This window comes from Ambystoma mexicanum, chromosome 10 (genome assembly GCF_040938575.1).
Source record: "Ambystoma mexicanum isolate Mex_15411 chromosome 10, UKY_AmexF1_1, whole genome shotgun sequence".
In the NCBI taxonomy this organism is placed as follows: domain Eukaryota; kingdom Metazoa; phylum Chordata; class Amphibia; order Caudata; family Ambystomatidae; genus Ambystoma; species Ambystoma mexicanum.
The window spans coordinates 65,784,931-65,802,043 of record NC_090932.1 but is presented as its reverse complement, the minus strand read 5'-3'; the positions used below and the strand labels follow the sequence as shown (position 1 = coordinate 65,802,043).

The 17,113-nt window shown below is 46.3% G+C and overlaps 1 protein-coding gene across 1 annotated transcript in view; it reads left to right on the top strand.

The window, feature by feature from the left end:
* The window catches only part of LOC138492813 (tenascin-X-like), a 759,772-nt gene that overhangs the window by 605,251 nt on the left and 137,408 nt on the right, over positions 1–17,113 (top strand). Inside the window, exons 33-34 of the mRNA XM_069620166.1 lie at positions 11,269–11,526; positions 12,221–12,478. Coding sequence (XP_069476267.1) covers positions 11,269–11,526; positions 12,221–12,478 — 516 coding nt within the window. The remainder of the gene's footprint in view (positions 1–11,268; positions 11,527–12,220; positions 12,479–17,113) is intronic.

Sequence of the window (17,113 nt, the reverse complement as noted above, 5' to 3'; positions counted from 1 at the left end):
GTAGGCATTCCAAATAAAAGAATTTCTGTTCTTTTCAGCGTTAAGCCACAGCTTATCAATCATGCAGCCTTGTAATGATTGGAGGCATGTGGCGATATTGAACTTGGTGACCTGATTGACTTTTATGCTGACAGCAATATGAGAATTTTCTTTTGAGAATTTGAAATCCAACAGAAAGTCTTTCATTATGGACGTTAGAGCTTTGTCACAGTTATTGAAGAGGCAAAGGGAGAGAATGGAGAATTGAGGGGTTTCCCCTTTGAGGTTAAAAGGTATGTATCTGAAATCTCTTACTCTAACTGGGGCTGAACTCTAGGTACCCATGTGAGGTCCCTTCCTTTGATTCCCACAGTGTGTTTAGTCATTTTTAGGTATTGGGCCAGTTTTTCAGGGTTAAATGCTGCTGCAAAGTCCGATGGAATAAAGACCATGTTTGAGCTAGAATGAAAAAGATGTTAGGATCTTTTCTCTGATGAAGGAGATGACTGTCTCAGTGCCCATAGAGGGTCGATATGCTGACTTGTTATCCTCGAAAATGTATTGCATGTAATCTAAGTGGTCTTGCATAGATTGTCATTTTCGGAGCAGGACGATTAGGCGCGGCCAGTTCGGCGTGGGCCGATTCGCCGCAACCGATTCGGCGCAGGAGACAATTGGGTTTGGGCGCGGGGATGTTTTGGCACGGGGGTTCAGTATTTTTTATTGTGAATTGCCCAAATGCTTTGTTATATGTCACAGGGATCTTTTGGCGCGGGGGGGATATTCTTATTGTTTTGTGTGGTTCAGTATTTTTATTGTGAATTGCCCAAATGCTTTATAGTATTTTTTATTGTGAATTGCCCAAATGCTTTATTATTTTTTTTTTTATTAGACTGTTCAATCATGGGAGTTAAATATGTAACTTTTGCTGCTGCAGGCACAAGGCCAGTTTGGTCTTGTGGTTAAGTTCCAAACCTCACATTCTTGCAGGCCATGGTTCGTGGCTGGGCTCAAGCTTTTAATTGTTTGTTTGTTTGTTTGTTTATTATTTGTAATGCGCCGGAATACCCTAGGGTAACAGGGCGCAGCAGATACAGGAATATGCGAAGCTTAGTTACAGAAAATACAATATAAACAAGGCATAAGCACAATAATGATGAAGGTAAGCAGGAATATATACATATATACAGTTGAACAGTTGTGTGTCCAGTATGTCCAAGTGACAAGAGGGAGAGGCGGAACCTGGCTCAGTATGTTTAGACCACGGCTGTCTTCAGCCAAGACGTCATCTTGGAACGGAAGTTTTGGTAGGGTAAGTCCATTCTAAGAGTGGGTGGTAGGGAGTTCCACAGTTTAGCCGCTTTCACTGGGAAGCTGTTACCTCCTATGGTGGAGCGCTTGTAGATAGGGACGGAGAGGGAGTCTCTATATGCTGTCCTAGTCGGTCTCAAGGATGTCAGTCTGTGGAATCTGTTGATCAGGTAGATGGTGGCCACGTTATTGAGGGACTTGTGGGTGAGAGAGGCAGTTTTTAGGGAGATTTTGTCTATGATAGGGGTCCAGTTGTTCTGTCGACTGTGTGCTGTGATGTGGTCTCTTCTTGAGATGCCCAGTGCTGCTCTGAGTGCATTGTTCTGGAGGGTTTGTAACTTGCTAGTAGTGGCTTTGGAGGACCCAAGATAGAGGGAATTACAGTAGTCTAAGCGAGATAGTATGAGGGCTCTGGCCAGGGTAAGGCAGCTGGTGTCGGATAGAAAAGGTTTGGCTGTACGGATCAATTTACATGTGTAAACCGTGGAGGAGGCTAGTGAGTTCACCTGGCTGTTAAAGGTGAAGTTGGAGTCCAGGTAGAAGCCCAATGTTTTGACCTCGTGTCCCACTCTGATCGTATTGCCATCAATTATGAAGGATGAGTAAGCTGGGCTTAGTTTCTTTAGGCTGGCAGTGGTACCTAGGGTGATGAGTTCAGTTTTATCATCATTCAGGCATAGACCGTGGGTAGCCATCCATGCCTGGATGATGATGTAGACCCTATTCACCAAGGCCAAGTCCTTTCCATAATCTCCAGAAAGCGGAAGGAGGATCTGGGTATCATCTGCATAGTTAGTGTAGGTGATACCGAGATGATCCAGATCATCAAAAAGGGGCTTGGTAAATATGTTATACAGTGTAGGGGAGACACAGGAGCCCTGGGTACGCCACAGGTGATGGGTATGGGGTCTGCAGCATCTGTAGGTGAAAAAACCCTCATGGTTCTGCCATCGAGGAAAGATCTGATCCATGTGATGGCCTCGGGGGAGAAGTGGGCGGCCGTGTGTAGGTGATTGCAGAGGACCGAGTGGTCGACCAGCTCAAATGCTGCAGAGAGGTCTAGGAGGAGGAGTAGTGCTGCTTGGCCATTGTCTTTAAGCAGATCGATCTGTGTTTTAAGGTCGATGAGAGCTGTCTCAGTCCCATGTTGGGGTCGGAAGCCTGATTGTCTGGCTCCTAACAGGTGGTGTTTTTCCAAGTGCTTCTGTATGTGAACATAAGCGACCTTGTCCAGGAGTTTCAAGAGGAATGGTACCGTTGTTATGGGTCTGTAATTAGTGGGGGTAGCTTGGTCAAGAGTAGGTTTTTTTTAGTAGAGGTAATACCCAGGATTGTTTTAGGTTGGCTGGGATGGACCCAGTGGATAAGGAGGCGTTGATAAGCTTTGTGATAAATGGGAAGAGGTCGCGGGCAGCGTCTTTTATGAGCTGTGGTGGACATAGGTCTCCCTGGCAGTTAGAGGGCTTCAATGACAAGATGATTTTTTCGACTTCGAGTATGGTCACTTTGTTAAAAGTGAATTGTGTATATTCATTAGTAGTCTGCTTCACGGGTGGCTTGGGCAAGGCAGGGTTGTTCAAGGAGGCTTTTTTGCAGGATATTTTATTTTGTAACGTAGCGATTTTGTTGGCTAAGGCATTTTGGATGTCGGTGCACCAATTCTTATCTTTAATGCAGGTGTCCGGTGGTGCTATGGGGGTTTCTACTTCTTTTAGAATAGAGAATAGTTCCTTCATGTTTGAACTGGTTTGGGAGATGCGGGAGTCAAAGGAGGTGCGTTTAGCTAGGATTATTTCTTTTTTGTACCGGACCGCTAGTTTGGTGAATTTGATTTTGTTGGCTACTGATGGGTCTCTTTTCCAGATGGTTTCACAATTTATTTTTTGCTGTCTTAAGTTTTTGAGGAATGGTGTATACCAATTGTTAAGGTGTGTTTTGGGCTTGCTTGGCCTGAGTTTGAGGGGGGCGATTAGGTCCAAGGAGGTGGACATGATTTTATTGTATTCCTCAACCAGGGTTTCAGGATCCAAGTTGTCAGGGAGTGAATTGAGTGTAGGGAGTAGGTTGGGGATAAGTCTATCCACCGTGATACTCTTTTTGTTTCCCGTGAGTGTGAGTGGGGCCCTACTGGGCTGCATAGGAGGAGGTCTAGTGGTGAACAGCAAGAACGATACCAGGTGGTGGTCCGTCCAGGCTAGTGGTGAGATGTTAGTAATGTTAGCTAGGCAGTTGTAGTCGGCCACCCAGTCAAGTATTTTGCCCTTTTCATGGGTGGGTTTAAGGCTTCTTTGAGTAAATCCTAATTCGGTGAGGGTGTTGAGCGTAGTGATGGCAGCTTGGTCTTCGGGGTCGTTGAAACCCATGTTGAAGTCTCCAAGGGTGAGCACCTGTGTGCTGTTTTTAGGTTAGTGGATAGGATAGTGTTAAGATCCTCATCGAATGTGCCTAATGGGCCTGGAGGGCAATAAATCACATGGATGTTAAGGGTTTGGGTATTGGTGATGGGAATTTTGGCTGAGAGTAGTTCGCAAGAAAGGACACTGAAGGTGGTAGCTGCTCTTATTGGAAGGCTACATTTATGAATGATGGCAACACCGCCTCCTCAAGAGTTAGGTCGGTCTTTTCTCAGGATGGTGTAATTATCAGGGACAGCTAACATGAGCATGGGGCCTGCTGCCGGATGGAGCCAGGTCTCTGTGATAGCAAGAAGGTCCAGGTCTTCATTGGTGATTAGGTCAGCAATTTCAGTTGCGTGAGCTACTAATGATCTAGCGTTGATTAGAGCTCCCTTGATTTGGGGGCTCACTAAGAGTGTAGTGGTGGTAGAGGCCGACAATTTCTGTGAGGGTTTAGTGCTTCTCTGGTTGGTGGGATGAGGTGGATATTTGGTATGGTGGTTCAGAGATAGTTTAGGTTTGTGGTTGTTGGGGCTGGTGGGAGTGGAGCTGGGTCTCTTAGTGGTGGGCATGGAACGGGCGAGTGGCTCGTAGATTTTGGCTAATCTAGCTCTGAGTCTTGTGTTCCTGTCTATAGTGGGGCAAGGGATGCTAGTCGGTAGCACTGGAGGTGCCATTATCATTAGCGGTGAGCTGTTGGATGAAATGGAGTTGGGTAAGGTCACGCACATGGTAGATGGATGTTGAGGCGGTGTGTTGGACAGTATTATGGTGATTAAGAGGAGCAGGGAGTAGGCAAGGCAATTACTGAGCAGGGGCGGCATGCTCGTTAGTTGCAAGAATGCAAAATGCATATGCAAACAGGGTTCACCTAGATACAGAATTCACACCAGGGCTAGAGATGCATGTGCAGACAAGGTTCACCTAGATACAGAATTCACAATAGGGCTAAAGATGCATGTGCAGACAGGGTTCACCTAGATACAGAATTCACACTAGGGCTAGAAATGCATGTGCAGACAGGGTTCACCTAGATACAGAATTCACACTAGGGCTAAAGATGCATGTGCAGACAGGGTTCACCTAGATACAGAATTCACACTAGGGCTAGAAATGCATGTGCAGACAGGGTTCACCTAGATACAGAATTCACACTAGGGCTAAAGATGCATGTGCAGACAGGGTTCACCTAGATACAGAATTCACACTAGGGCTAAAGATGCATGTGCAGACAGGGTTCACCTAGATACAGAATACACACTAGGGCTAAAGATGCATGTGCAGACAGGGTTCACCTAGATACAGAATACACACTACGGCTAAAGATGCATGTGCAGACAGGGTTCACCTAGATACAGGATTCATAGTCTACTACTATACCTTAGGCAAACGTATGCAATCAATCAGATGTCAACGTGGAACATAGCATGCATCTGCATATCCGATATCATGAGGCAATTCAGACTAACCTTGATTGTATTTGCAAAATATCACATTATTTTTATTTAAAAGGGGAAATTAAAGAAAGGTACAGTTTATCCACAAACCATGGCCTGCAAGACTCTGGGGTAGAGAACTTAATGCAAGGCCACCACCTCCAGCGAATTTACAAATGCGACACGCATATAGGAATGTGAGGGCCTGGAGCCTGTAATCCCTGGGATCGGGAGAGAGGTGGTAGTGGGCAGGTGGTGGGAGGAGAGAGGTGGTAGTGGGCAGGGGGTTCGTGGCATCTTGCGGGGGTGGAGGGGAGAGGTGGTAACTGACAGGGGGTTACAGGTGGTAGTGGGCAGGTGGTGGGAGCGTAAGCGATATTCAATCAACACTACGGCTAAGTCAATGCCTAGTCTGGGATGCTGAGGAAAACCCTTATTGATGTATTTTTATATCCAGTTAAGTACTCTGGATGACAACCCTTGTATAACACCCCCCTCTTAGAATCCCCCTGACCCCACTGAGCCAAGAAGTAGGTTTGTTTTGCAAATTAAAAAGGTTTATTTGGACAATTCAACAATATATATCTATTGCACTTTATAAATAAATTGATAACTGATATTACACTTCAGAATATGAGCAGTAGTCAGCAAGAGGTACTTATGAATAGGAACAGAAGAATAAGGTGGGAAAGAATGCTTTATATGGTTCAAGGAAACGCAAGGTGGAATAAAATGCAGTACAGAAATGCTTGATATGATTTTAGCAAAAGATAACATAATCACTTTTTCTCTGGCAATTCACCCCCCTCCCCTATGCAATGTAAGAAATGGAAGGAGATGGAAAGAGGAGCACACAGTTCTCAGGAATGCAATCAAATACAAATACGAAATTCAGTTCCCCCCCAGTAAGCTTAGAGGAAACAGGTAGGAGTTTGAAACACAGGCCCAAAATGCTTTTTTAATGTGATGGCAATGGATGGGAAAATGTGCCAACTGATTTTAATTCCCTCTAGAGATTCAGGGTGAGTGGGAGATGCGTGTTGGTATTAGTTCAGGCTCACTTTAGCAATGCTCTATGAGTTATTACCAAGTTGCAAACGGATTTTAACAAAAGAAAGAATGGAGCTGCTATTTTGACAAGTGGAGAAATTGAGCCAAAATCGCAAATCGCGGTAAATTTCGCGAGTGCGTAAATCGTGATTACGGAAAAAGTATAGGGAGTAGGAAGTCGGTTCTAGGTTCTTTGGAAAGCCTAGATTCTAAGCTTGGAAAGTTAAATTTCGTTCCTAGCCCAAACGGTTCAAGAGATACGGACGATTTAATAAAGGTAGATTTTCGGATTTAAAGTAAACTCAAAATGACAGGTGACAGCTTGCAGCTGCAGAATTGGCAGGTGACAGTTGTGCAGCTTTAAAAATGACAGATGACACGATTTCTAGGAGGCTGTTCTACTTAGGTTAAAATAGTTTGGATTAGATTATTTTAACCAAGAGATTGGTTCTGCACAGTTCTGCTAGGTACTCACAATATCAATTTGAAATAGGCCTCGTCACGGTCTGGTCAGGTTGGACGGGACTTCCGGCGGGTGGTTCTGAAATCCCGGCTATCTGGGTCAGCTCTGCTCTCTAGGTCTGTCAAGCACTGGATCTGCTCACAACGGTCTGGTTTGTGGTTCTCTCGGGTTCCGGATACAGCACTGCTTTCTGGATACTGCTACAGGTTCTTGTAAAAATTCTTGGCAAAAATTCTTTGCAAAAATTCAAACAGCTCGCCCGGCTGTTGAATAGTTTGGTTGGTTCTGAGGCCTGCTGAAGAGGATTCAGCTGGTGGATTCAGGCCTCTCTGCTACAAATTCTGGAGTTAATTTCTGCTACAGGTTCTGGAAATTGATGGATTTGAAGTCTGGATCTCTGGATGTGAAGTCGTCGGTCAGCATGCTCCGCAGCAAATGGAATTGAATGTCTCTACCTGTCCCAGCAGTCTCTTTTTATGTGTTTTGGAAAGTGGGTGTGTGCGTTGGTCATAACTAAACCTGCCCCTCTCACTTACCATTGGCCAATTCCTCCTCTCTCCCTTGATTGGGGGAAGGAAATGTGAGTCAGAGTGATGCTGTAGGTTTTATGGTCAGAGGAACCTCCCCTTGTCAGATTGCACACAAATCTATTTCTGACCCAAATACATATTTCCCAGGTACACAGTTGCTTGACATCACATACACACATCATATATTACTGAAGATAGTCCCTGTCCCGACTCTGGCGTTTCTAGGAGCTTGCATTAAAAATGGCAACTTATTTTTGATTTTAGTGGGTTTTGCAATATGGGATTTTCATCAAAAATTATACAAAGGTACATTTCCCTTCCACATATATCCCAGTAACTTTCCATGTCTCTAGCTTAAACACATTGTTGACAATAATCATAATTAGCGGGGTTTGCCCCAGAACATGGTACAAATTGGAGTTTGGACTCAAATAGTGAGGGCATTTTTCAAACTAAGACTCTCAAAGTTGTACATTCCTGTCATTTGGTTACAATAAATTATCACTGTTTCTATAAACTATATATTTCTTGCAATTCAACTCCCCCAAAGTGTTTGGGTCCGCCTCCAGGAGTCTGGGTGGGTCAGTGATCACATGTCTCTCCTTGCTGGCAGAGGGCTGTTGACAGGAAACACTCAAAATTAACATACCCCATTCAACAGAAAGAGCCTTTTGTGTGGGCTCCAGCAGGCTGCCTGGAAGTCTCTCCTCAATCAATCAACAGGGTCATGTGATATCCTGTCTCCTGGTGTGGAATCTCTGAGGTGTTAAGGTTTCCCAGCCTCTTGGCCTCTGGGAACAGCAGGTGGCTAGATTTTCAATTAACTAACAAGCTTTGAAGTCCCTGCCCCTCTTGCAACTCCTAAATACAGTTTCCCTGTCAGAGTTTAGACCGCTAGCGCCACCTTGGGGAATTTGTCGATACTGCATCCATTTTTGAGTTGTCTTGAATTACTGCATTTCAATAGAGTGGTCTTTTGCTTGATAGTATAGGACCCTTGCTTAACATTGTTTTGATGGCATCCTTACAGTAGAGTGGTGATGTGGAACCCCCCCATAAGAAGGTTGTATATTTGGAGTGGTCTCGTGCCAACTGCACAGTTCTCCTATTCTGGCGTGAATGTGGGCGGCGATAGTTCATCCCCACATCCACCCAGTCTATTGATTTAGTTTGTTCTGGGATAGAATAATGGGTGGCGACAGCTCATCCCCACATCTACCCAGTCTATTGATTCAACATGGGTCAAAACCCATGACAGGAGGAGCAAGGTGGTATTGGGCAGGGGGTGGAGGAGCGAGGTGGTAGCTGACAGGGGTTAGAGGTGGGAGTGGGCAGGTGGTGGGAGGAGAGAGGTGGTAGCTGGCAGGTGGTGGGAGGGGGGAGGTGGTAGTGGGCAGGGGGTGGAGGAGCGAGGTGGTAGCTGACAGGGGGTTAGAGGTGGGAGTGGGCAGGTGGTGGGAGGAGAGAGGTGGTAGTGGGCAGGGGGTTAGAGGTGGTAGTGGGCAGGTGGTGGGAGGAGAGAGGTGGTAGCTGGCAGGGGGTTAGAGGTGGTAGTGGGCAGGTGGTGGGAGGAGAGAGGTGGTAGCTGGCAGGGGGTTAGAGGCGGTAGTGGGTAGGTGGTGGAGGAGAGAGGTGGTAGCTGGCAGGGGGTTAGAGGTGGTAGTGGGCAGGTGGTGGGAGGAGAGAGATGGTAGTGGACAAGGGTGGAGGAGAGAGGTGGTAGCTGGCAGGTGGTGGGAGGGGGAGGTGGTAGTGGGAAGGTGGTGGGAGGAGAGAGGTGGGAGTGGGCAGGGGGTTTGTGGCATCTTGCGGGGGTGGAGGAGAGAGGTGGAAGCTGACAGGGGTTTAGAGGTGGTAATGGGCAGGTGGTGGGAGGAGGGAGGCGGTAGTGGGCAGTGGGTGGAGGAGCGAGGTGGTAGCTGGAAGGGGGTTAGAGGTGGGAGTGGCCAAGTGGTGGGAGGAGAGGGGTGGTAGTGGCCAGGGGGTTCTTTTTTATTGTGAATTGCCCAAATGCTTTATTTTTTTTTTTTTATTAGACTGTTCAATCATGTGGGTTAAATATGTAACTTTTGCTGCCCCCGGCACAAGGCCAGTTTGGTCTTTTGGTTAAGTTCCAAGCCTCACCATCTTGCAGGCCATGGTTCGTGGTTGGGCTAAAGCTTTTAATTTTATTGTATTTGCAAAATATCACATTATTTTTATTTAAAAGGGGAAATTAAAGAAAGGTTCAGTTTATCCACAAACCATGGCTTGCAAGACTCTGGGGTAGAGAACTTAACGCAAGGCCACTACCTCCAGCGAATTTACAAATACAAGAGGGAGGGATACGCAAATGTTTGATGTCTGTTGAGAATAGCTGTCATGTGTATAGTATGTTTAAGTGTAGAGGTTGAGAACGTTAGTGTAGGGAGGGTGGTGGTGGGCCTGGTGGCACCTTCGAGCTTTCATCCGGTGTGCCCATGGTGAGGTCTCTGTAAGAGTGACCCTTGAGTGGGTATTGGTATTGTTGCTGTTTGGGTACTTTTGAGGAGACATCCTGGGGCTGGTAACTTCCATCCCTGCTGTTAGCTGGTATCTCTGGCAGTGGACAGTGCCCAGCGAATGGACCTGGATGAAACTGGAAGAGTGGGAGACGCAACAGTGGGCCCCTAGCAGACAGGGAGTAAGGTTAGTTCATGAGGATAATTGAGAGTAGGGATCCTAGATATGGCGGGGTCCAAAAGAGGAATGTAAGCTCCCTGCCAGTTTCTTGCTGGAGTTTGTGGTTTTGACAGTGGAGTGTGTTCTTCTGCCAGGGTCAGAAAAGACAGATGGTCCTACATCATGCCTCTCACTTCTGTGGGCACAGAGAGAATATGTTTGAGATTCCCTGAGGACAACGTAGACGTGTTACAGAGTCTTCTGGAGAAGGGTATAAGTACGTGGACGATGCAGTAGAGCAATAGAAACTCTTGGGGCACTTGAGTTTGTTTGCAAGGTGGTAGTGCCAGGAAGAACATTTTGCCGCACTATTGCTAGGGCAATGTCAGGAGCTAGGTTACCTCCTTGCAGTTAGGTGTTATTAAGAGTTTCAAAGGAGGATCCAACGGTGTGGAAAATGTTTCAGGCACAATTGAATGTGTTCTCTATGTCACTGACGGGGATTCCTGTGTAGTTGCCAGCACCTAAGTTTTCAGACGCAGCCGGGGCATCATGTTTTGGCATGTACTTGTTGGAGAAGTGCAGTGAAGGGGAGTGGCTGGGTAAATGGTGAGGCAGATGCCAGAGTACAGCTTTTCTGGACTGTTCCCCATTGGTAATTGCCATGGAGCTGTTGCAAAAGGACCGGAGGCCAAGATGGTGACATTTAATGTGGATGAGGCGACAGGGGTGGAAATGGTAAACCGGCAATCACCACAGGATGAGAGAGTGTGGAGGGTCTTTTTGATCGGGTGCACTGCAGCAACTGGGGGGTGAACAACGATACAGCAGGCGCCTTATCCCGTTAATCGTGGAAGAGATTCCCTGGACTGACTCTAGGAGCACAAGCTCACATCGTGCCCTCCTATTTCCTGAGCTTCCTTGTCTGCGCTCACCCTGTGCCTCGAATTCCTAATCCTCAACCCGCACCCTCATACTGTGACCCCTGATCCTTCACACACTTCCCTGTTCCACACACTTCACGCCAGTCACTTGACCCCAAATTATTTTCAAATGCAACACGTTGTCAGGCACAGTTCCTGTCAACGTGCTGCATTTGAAAATAATTATGCTTTTAAATTTGGCGTGAGGAAGTTTAGACGTGGCTGCAATGTCAGCCACGTCCAAACGTCCCTCGCGCCAAATCGGCGGCACCAGAAAGGCTCCCGGACCGAACTGGCCGCTGTGGCCAACTGGCCGTGCCGAACCACCCACGGTGAAACATCCGCGCCGAAAGGGGGTGTACCGTGTCATTGTGTATCAATGAATTGGGTGTTCAGGTAAATGTAGAATACTAATGTGGGTAGGGGGATGGGATGGGTTACATGTTAAAACCTATATGTATAAATACATTGCCACTTATACATTTAAGAAAGAATAAAAAGAAAACAATTGCATATTCACTGGGTTTTCCTTTTTTGCAGTACCCAATATAACCAACAACCTGAACATCAGTGCCGTCTCCATCGATTCAGTGTCTCTGAGCTGGCTCCCTCCTACTGGCAACAAAAGTTACTATGTGGTCGAAGTATTAGGAGTTCCTGCCTCCAGTCAGACAGTCTATGATAACTCATTGACCATCTCTAATCTGACACCTGGGAATCTGTACACATTTCTTGTCTCAGCTGTGGCTGGAGATGGTTCATCCAAAGGGAAGAGCAGTTCTGTTGTAACATGCACAGGTCAGTATTTCAGCAAATAAAATTGCAAAAGTTAAATGTAATCTTACTTCAGTGTAGCTGTACCCTGTTGTTCAGAATGTTGAGAGAATTCACAGGCAATCGTGTCCAATGGCTGACTTTTTCACACAGTAACATTAAACTAGAAAACAGCAATACAATTGCTATGTGATAGGATTATTTCCGGCTTCCTGACTTCAGGATATGGGAACATGAGTGGATGACTTATGCCGATTCTTGATCAGGGAATCCTATAAAAATACCAGAGACTCTTTTTTTGTATGTACAGGGTACATCACCCAATGCCTAGATGCTAAACATCCAGGCGCTCATCCGGTATTGAACTGTGTGGTCTTGCTCTTTGGACTCCCTTTGCCTCTGTTTGATGAAAGCTTCTCTAAGCAGCACCTTACAATTCTTTTAAGGTTCTCTTCTCTTACACTTTGGAATCATAAGAGAGGCACAATAGAAAGGTCTGCTATGTATTGCGTGTAATCTAAGTGGTCTTGCATAGATTGTCATTGTGTATCACTGAATTGGGTGTACAGACAAATGTGGGATGCTAATGAGAAGTGGGTAGGGGGATGGGATGGGTTACATGTTAAAACCTATATGTATAAAGAAAAGCCACTTAATACATTTAAGAAAGAATAAAAAGAAAACAATTGCATATTCACTGGGTTTTCCTTTTTTGCAGTACCCAATATAACCAACAACCTGAACATCAGTGCCGTCTCCATCGATTCAGTGTCTCTGAGCTGGCTCCCTCCTACTGGCAACAAAAGTTCCTATGCAGTGGAAGTATTAGGAGTTCCTGCCTCCAGTCAGACAGTCTACGATAACTCATTGTCCATCTCTAATCTGATACCTGGGAATCTGTACACATTTCTTGTCTCAGCTGTGGCTGGAGATGGCTCATGCCAAGGGAAGAGCAGTTCTGTTGTAACGTACACAGGTCAGTATTTCAGCAAATAAAATTGCAACAGGTAAATGAAATCTTACTTCACTGTAGCTGTACTGTGTGGTTCAGAATGTTGAGAGAATTCACAAGAAATTGTATCTAATATCTGACTTTTTCACACAGTGACATTAAACTAGAAAACAGCAATACAATTGCCATGTGATAGTATTATTTCCGGCTTCCTGACTTCAGGATATGGGAACGTGAGTGGATGATTTATGCCGATTCTTGGTCAGGGAATCCTATAAAAATACCAGGGACTCTTTTTTTTGTATGTACAGGGTACATCACCCAATGCCTAGATGCTAAACATCCAGGCGCTCATCCGGTATTGAACTGTGTGGTCTTGCTCTTTGGACTCCCTTTGTCTCTGTTTGATGAGAGCTTCTCTAAGGAGCACCCTACATCGCTTTTAAGGTTCTCTTCTCTTACACGTTGGAATCATAAGAGAGGCACAATATAGATGTATAGTTGTTATTGGTACCTTATTGCAGTAAACCCATGCAAAGCTCACCAGAAGTAGCTATAGACAGGTGCATAGACAAATCCTATGAGAAGACATTCAGGGTATTAACAGCGCACATTCCTGCATAACACACCTAAAAAGTACAGGATAGTGTAAGAGCAAACGTGTCACTTGAAGATTACTCAGCACAGTCATCAGGGGTAGGATCTGTAGAGAAAGGATTCTAACCAGAGGTATCATCATTCATCAGTCCATCTAACCTTTTCTTGACACTAGCAGTTCTTCAAAGAAGTAGAGAGGAGCCATTGTCATCGTGTCCTTTATCACTCTGAGCCTGAAAGGCTTTCCTTAAAAAAACTTGTTTTAAGTTTTTTCCTTGAAGCATTGTAGTCCCCTTCAAATCTTAGACCTTGTGGTGAGTTATTCCTGATGGTGGGAGCCATTACGCACAAATGATCCTCTGCCCTTGGGTAACAGTTTGTAATTAACTGGTGAGAGTTGATCATTACCAGCTGCTCCTTCGATATTTTCCAGCATTGTGTATTTGCAAGTACGTGTAGAGGTGCTTAAGTCAAGCAGAGTGCAGAGTGTGGTGGATGACACAGGGTACTTTTGCTTTAATCCTTGCTTTTACAGGAACCCAGTGCAACACTTTAGTTACAGGAGCTAAAGAGACACCGATTTTGAAACCCAAGTTCATTCTAGCACCTCTCTTCTAGATAAGTTGCTGCTCACTAATCAATGACTTGTTCGGGACTAAAGCAAATCTCTTACAGGTCTCAAGATTACATACAACTATTGCCCAGTTTAACACCATCTCGTGTACCATTGCTAAGTGAAACCGTATGTGTCTCACTAGATAGAGCTGGTAGGGGGGTTTCTGTGTCATTTCATTTAAATGTAGAGTTAAAAGCAGTTCAGCATCGTGAAGGATCCCAATGTGTGTTACACGTCCAACTTGTAAAGTTGAGGGGCCATTTGAGGCCAGCCATGAAAGAGTGAAGAGGAGAGGGTAGGCATTCCAAATAAAAGAATTTCTGTTCTTTTCAGCGTTAAGCCACAGCTTATCAATCATGCAGCCTTGTAACGATTGGAGGCATGTGGCGATATTGGGTATAGGACGATTTTACTAACATATAATGGTTGCAATGACCAAAAGTTATAAAAATGCTACCACCAAAGGTTCGAACACCAAAAGTTTTTGCTGGTAGCATTGTAAAAAAAAAAATGGGGGCTGCGGGGGTATCCCCTGCATCGCTCTGCTCAGTATACTTTATGGTATAGTGAGCGGGGACTGTGGGGGCACCCCCATAGCCTTCCGTTGAAAAAAAAATGAAAAGAAAAGGACCATGTGGCGCCAGTTCCCGATCATGGAAGTGAAAGGGAACTGCCGCTGCAGGAACCCAGCGTGAAGATGAAGGTAAGTGGGTCTTGTTTATGTTGGGGGTGTGGGTGGGGGTGTGCTGAGGGTGCGGGTGGGGGGTGTTATGGTTGTGTTGTGTGTGTGGGTGTGAGTATGTATGTATGTTCGCATGAGAAAGGTGCAAACATTTGGTAGTTCGCACCTTTCTCGTGTGAACGTTTTGGCCGCAGTAGTTTCAGCCGCGGGCAAATCACTTAGAACAGAGATATTGAACTTGATGACCTGTTTGGCTTTTATGCTGACAGCAATATGAGCATTTTCTTTTGAGAATTTGAAATCCAACATAATTTCTTTGATTAGGGACATTAGAGCTTTGTCACAGGTATTGAAGAGGCAAAGGAGAGAATGGAGCATTGAGGGGTTTCCCCTTTGAGGGTAACGGGTATTGATCTGAAATCTCTTACTCTAACTTGGGCTGAGCTCTAGGTACCCATTTGAGGGCCCTTCCATTGATTCCCACAGTGTGTTTAGTCATTTTTAGGTATTGGGCGTGTTTTTCAGGGTTAAATGCTGCTGTTAGGTCCGATGGAATAAATGCCATGTTTGAGCTAGAATGGAAAGATGTTAGGATCTTTTCTCTGATGAACAAGATAACTGTCTCAGTGCCCCTAGAGGGTCTAAATCCAGATTTGTTATCCTAGAAAAGTCTCCTACATATTGAGTGTAATCTACGAGTGTTGTACAGATTGTCATTGTGTATCACTGAATGGGGTGTACAGACAAATATAGCATAATAATGAGATGTGGGCAGGAAGTGGGATGGGTTACATGTTAAAACCTTTATATATATATATATATATTTCTGAGGCTTGTGGAATCTGCTTAGATCACATGCTGTGCATAGGCCGACATCTAGTGGAAGCTGCGGAGTATTACAGTTTGTTTTACGAAACTCGAAAATGGGCGTCGACACACTAGTGTGACGTCCACTGTACCCAAGATCCCTCACGTGTCTAGGATCCTCAGATTGTTTTTTTCCGCCATACAGGTCGGAAGCATTTTGCGGAGTCCCCTGGCCTTAGCCATACTTTTGCTAAAATATAAAATAATAACCTATTGACATCCTTCCCCACCCCAATGTCGAACTTCGACACTCGACGCCGGCTGGAGAAGAAATCGACCGTCGGCTGCTGCACGACGGATTTGGGCCTCGGAAGGCCGCTGGCCTCGGCCCGGGCCTGGTAGGCCGCTGGCCTCGGCCCTGCAAGTAGGGAGAGTGTGGGGTGGTACATACTCTACACTCTTGGTATATAGGTACACCTTATACATTTCCTACACTTAACAGCCCGCTGCCTCAAGGTGCGTATGGAGGGTACCCCTTTTCAATTCTGCCCCAAGTGCAATCGCAAATACCCTTGGGTCGACAGGCACGCCATGTGCAATCTCTGCTTGCCGAGGGACCACCCCAAAGCGAACTGCAGAGCGTGTAGTAGGTTTAAACCTAAGACACTTAAAGACCGTTCGACGAAGCGTTGGGCCCACCACGCCAGGCAGGCGGCCATGGCAGCAGAGGGTGCCTTCAGCGATGGCAGCGACGCCGTACTTTCGGACGGCGAGGGCATTACGGCGTCGAAAGACAGCCGAGCGCAGGTCCCCGACCTCGGAAGGTCGTCCGGCAGGGCGGCTATGGGGAAGACCCCCGGCGAAACAAGCGCTTCACATACTACACACACTAAACACACTAAGTCCAACCGAGACTCGACGACGTCGAGTTCTCGGAAAGAGGCACAGACAGAACGGTCCGATTCGGTGTCCTCTGGGCGCTCTCGATCAAGATCGCCGCATGACTCCAGGCAATCATCCACTCTTGCCAAGAGTGCCTCGCTCCCTAGGCTAACAGAAGTTCGATCGTCGGAAGACGATGACGACTTCCACTCCCAGGCCGCACTCCAGGAGTCGGAGCCCGCATTTAAAGCCAGCAAGGCCCCACGCTCGAAGGACAGGGACACCTCTCCCGATCCTCGACGCCAGGCATCGAAAAACTCCGGAGCCACTAAGGGACAGGGAAAACATTTTTCTACGCACAGGGAGGGGGGAAAACACCAGAAGAAACTACCTGTACATTCTTCCACACCTGTGAAACACTCCACCCCCCCTAAACAGACAGACAAGCCCAGGTCTGCTGATAGGTCCACAACCAGCAAAGCTACTCAAGATAAATCCCATACACTTGCTGAGAGAGTCATTCCCAGTTCCAAAAAATGGTCCAGTGAAGACATAGATAGGGTCATGTCAAGAATGTCTTCTTTGGCTGATTTTTATGATAAAAATCCAGAACATTTCCTCTCGTATGATCCACAAGGAGCCACACCCTCAGGCTCTACTGATCCTATCCACCCGAGTAAGAAGGCCCGGTTTGAAACCCCGATGTGGTCTGAACCCTTCGAGGTACAACCTTACGCAACTCCATACTCACGGTATCAAGGAGAGGCTTCCTTTTGTGAAGACCAAGAATTTGGTATGATAGAAGAGCAAACCGGGACGGGCTACTATGGGGATGATGAGGACCAGGAAGAAGAAGAGGATGACCCGGAAACATACAGAGTAGATTCCCCGGTAGAGAACGAAGCCCCGGTTACCGACTCCCGGTCGATAACCAACCCCTCCTAAATGAGGTTCTCGCTCGCGCAGCAGAACATTTCCACATTGACACCCACGGTGTACAGGAGGAAAGGGACTTCGCAGAAGAGTTAGTGGGGAAAGGAGGCCTGTTGCCCAGACCATCCCTATCGTTAAATCC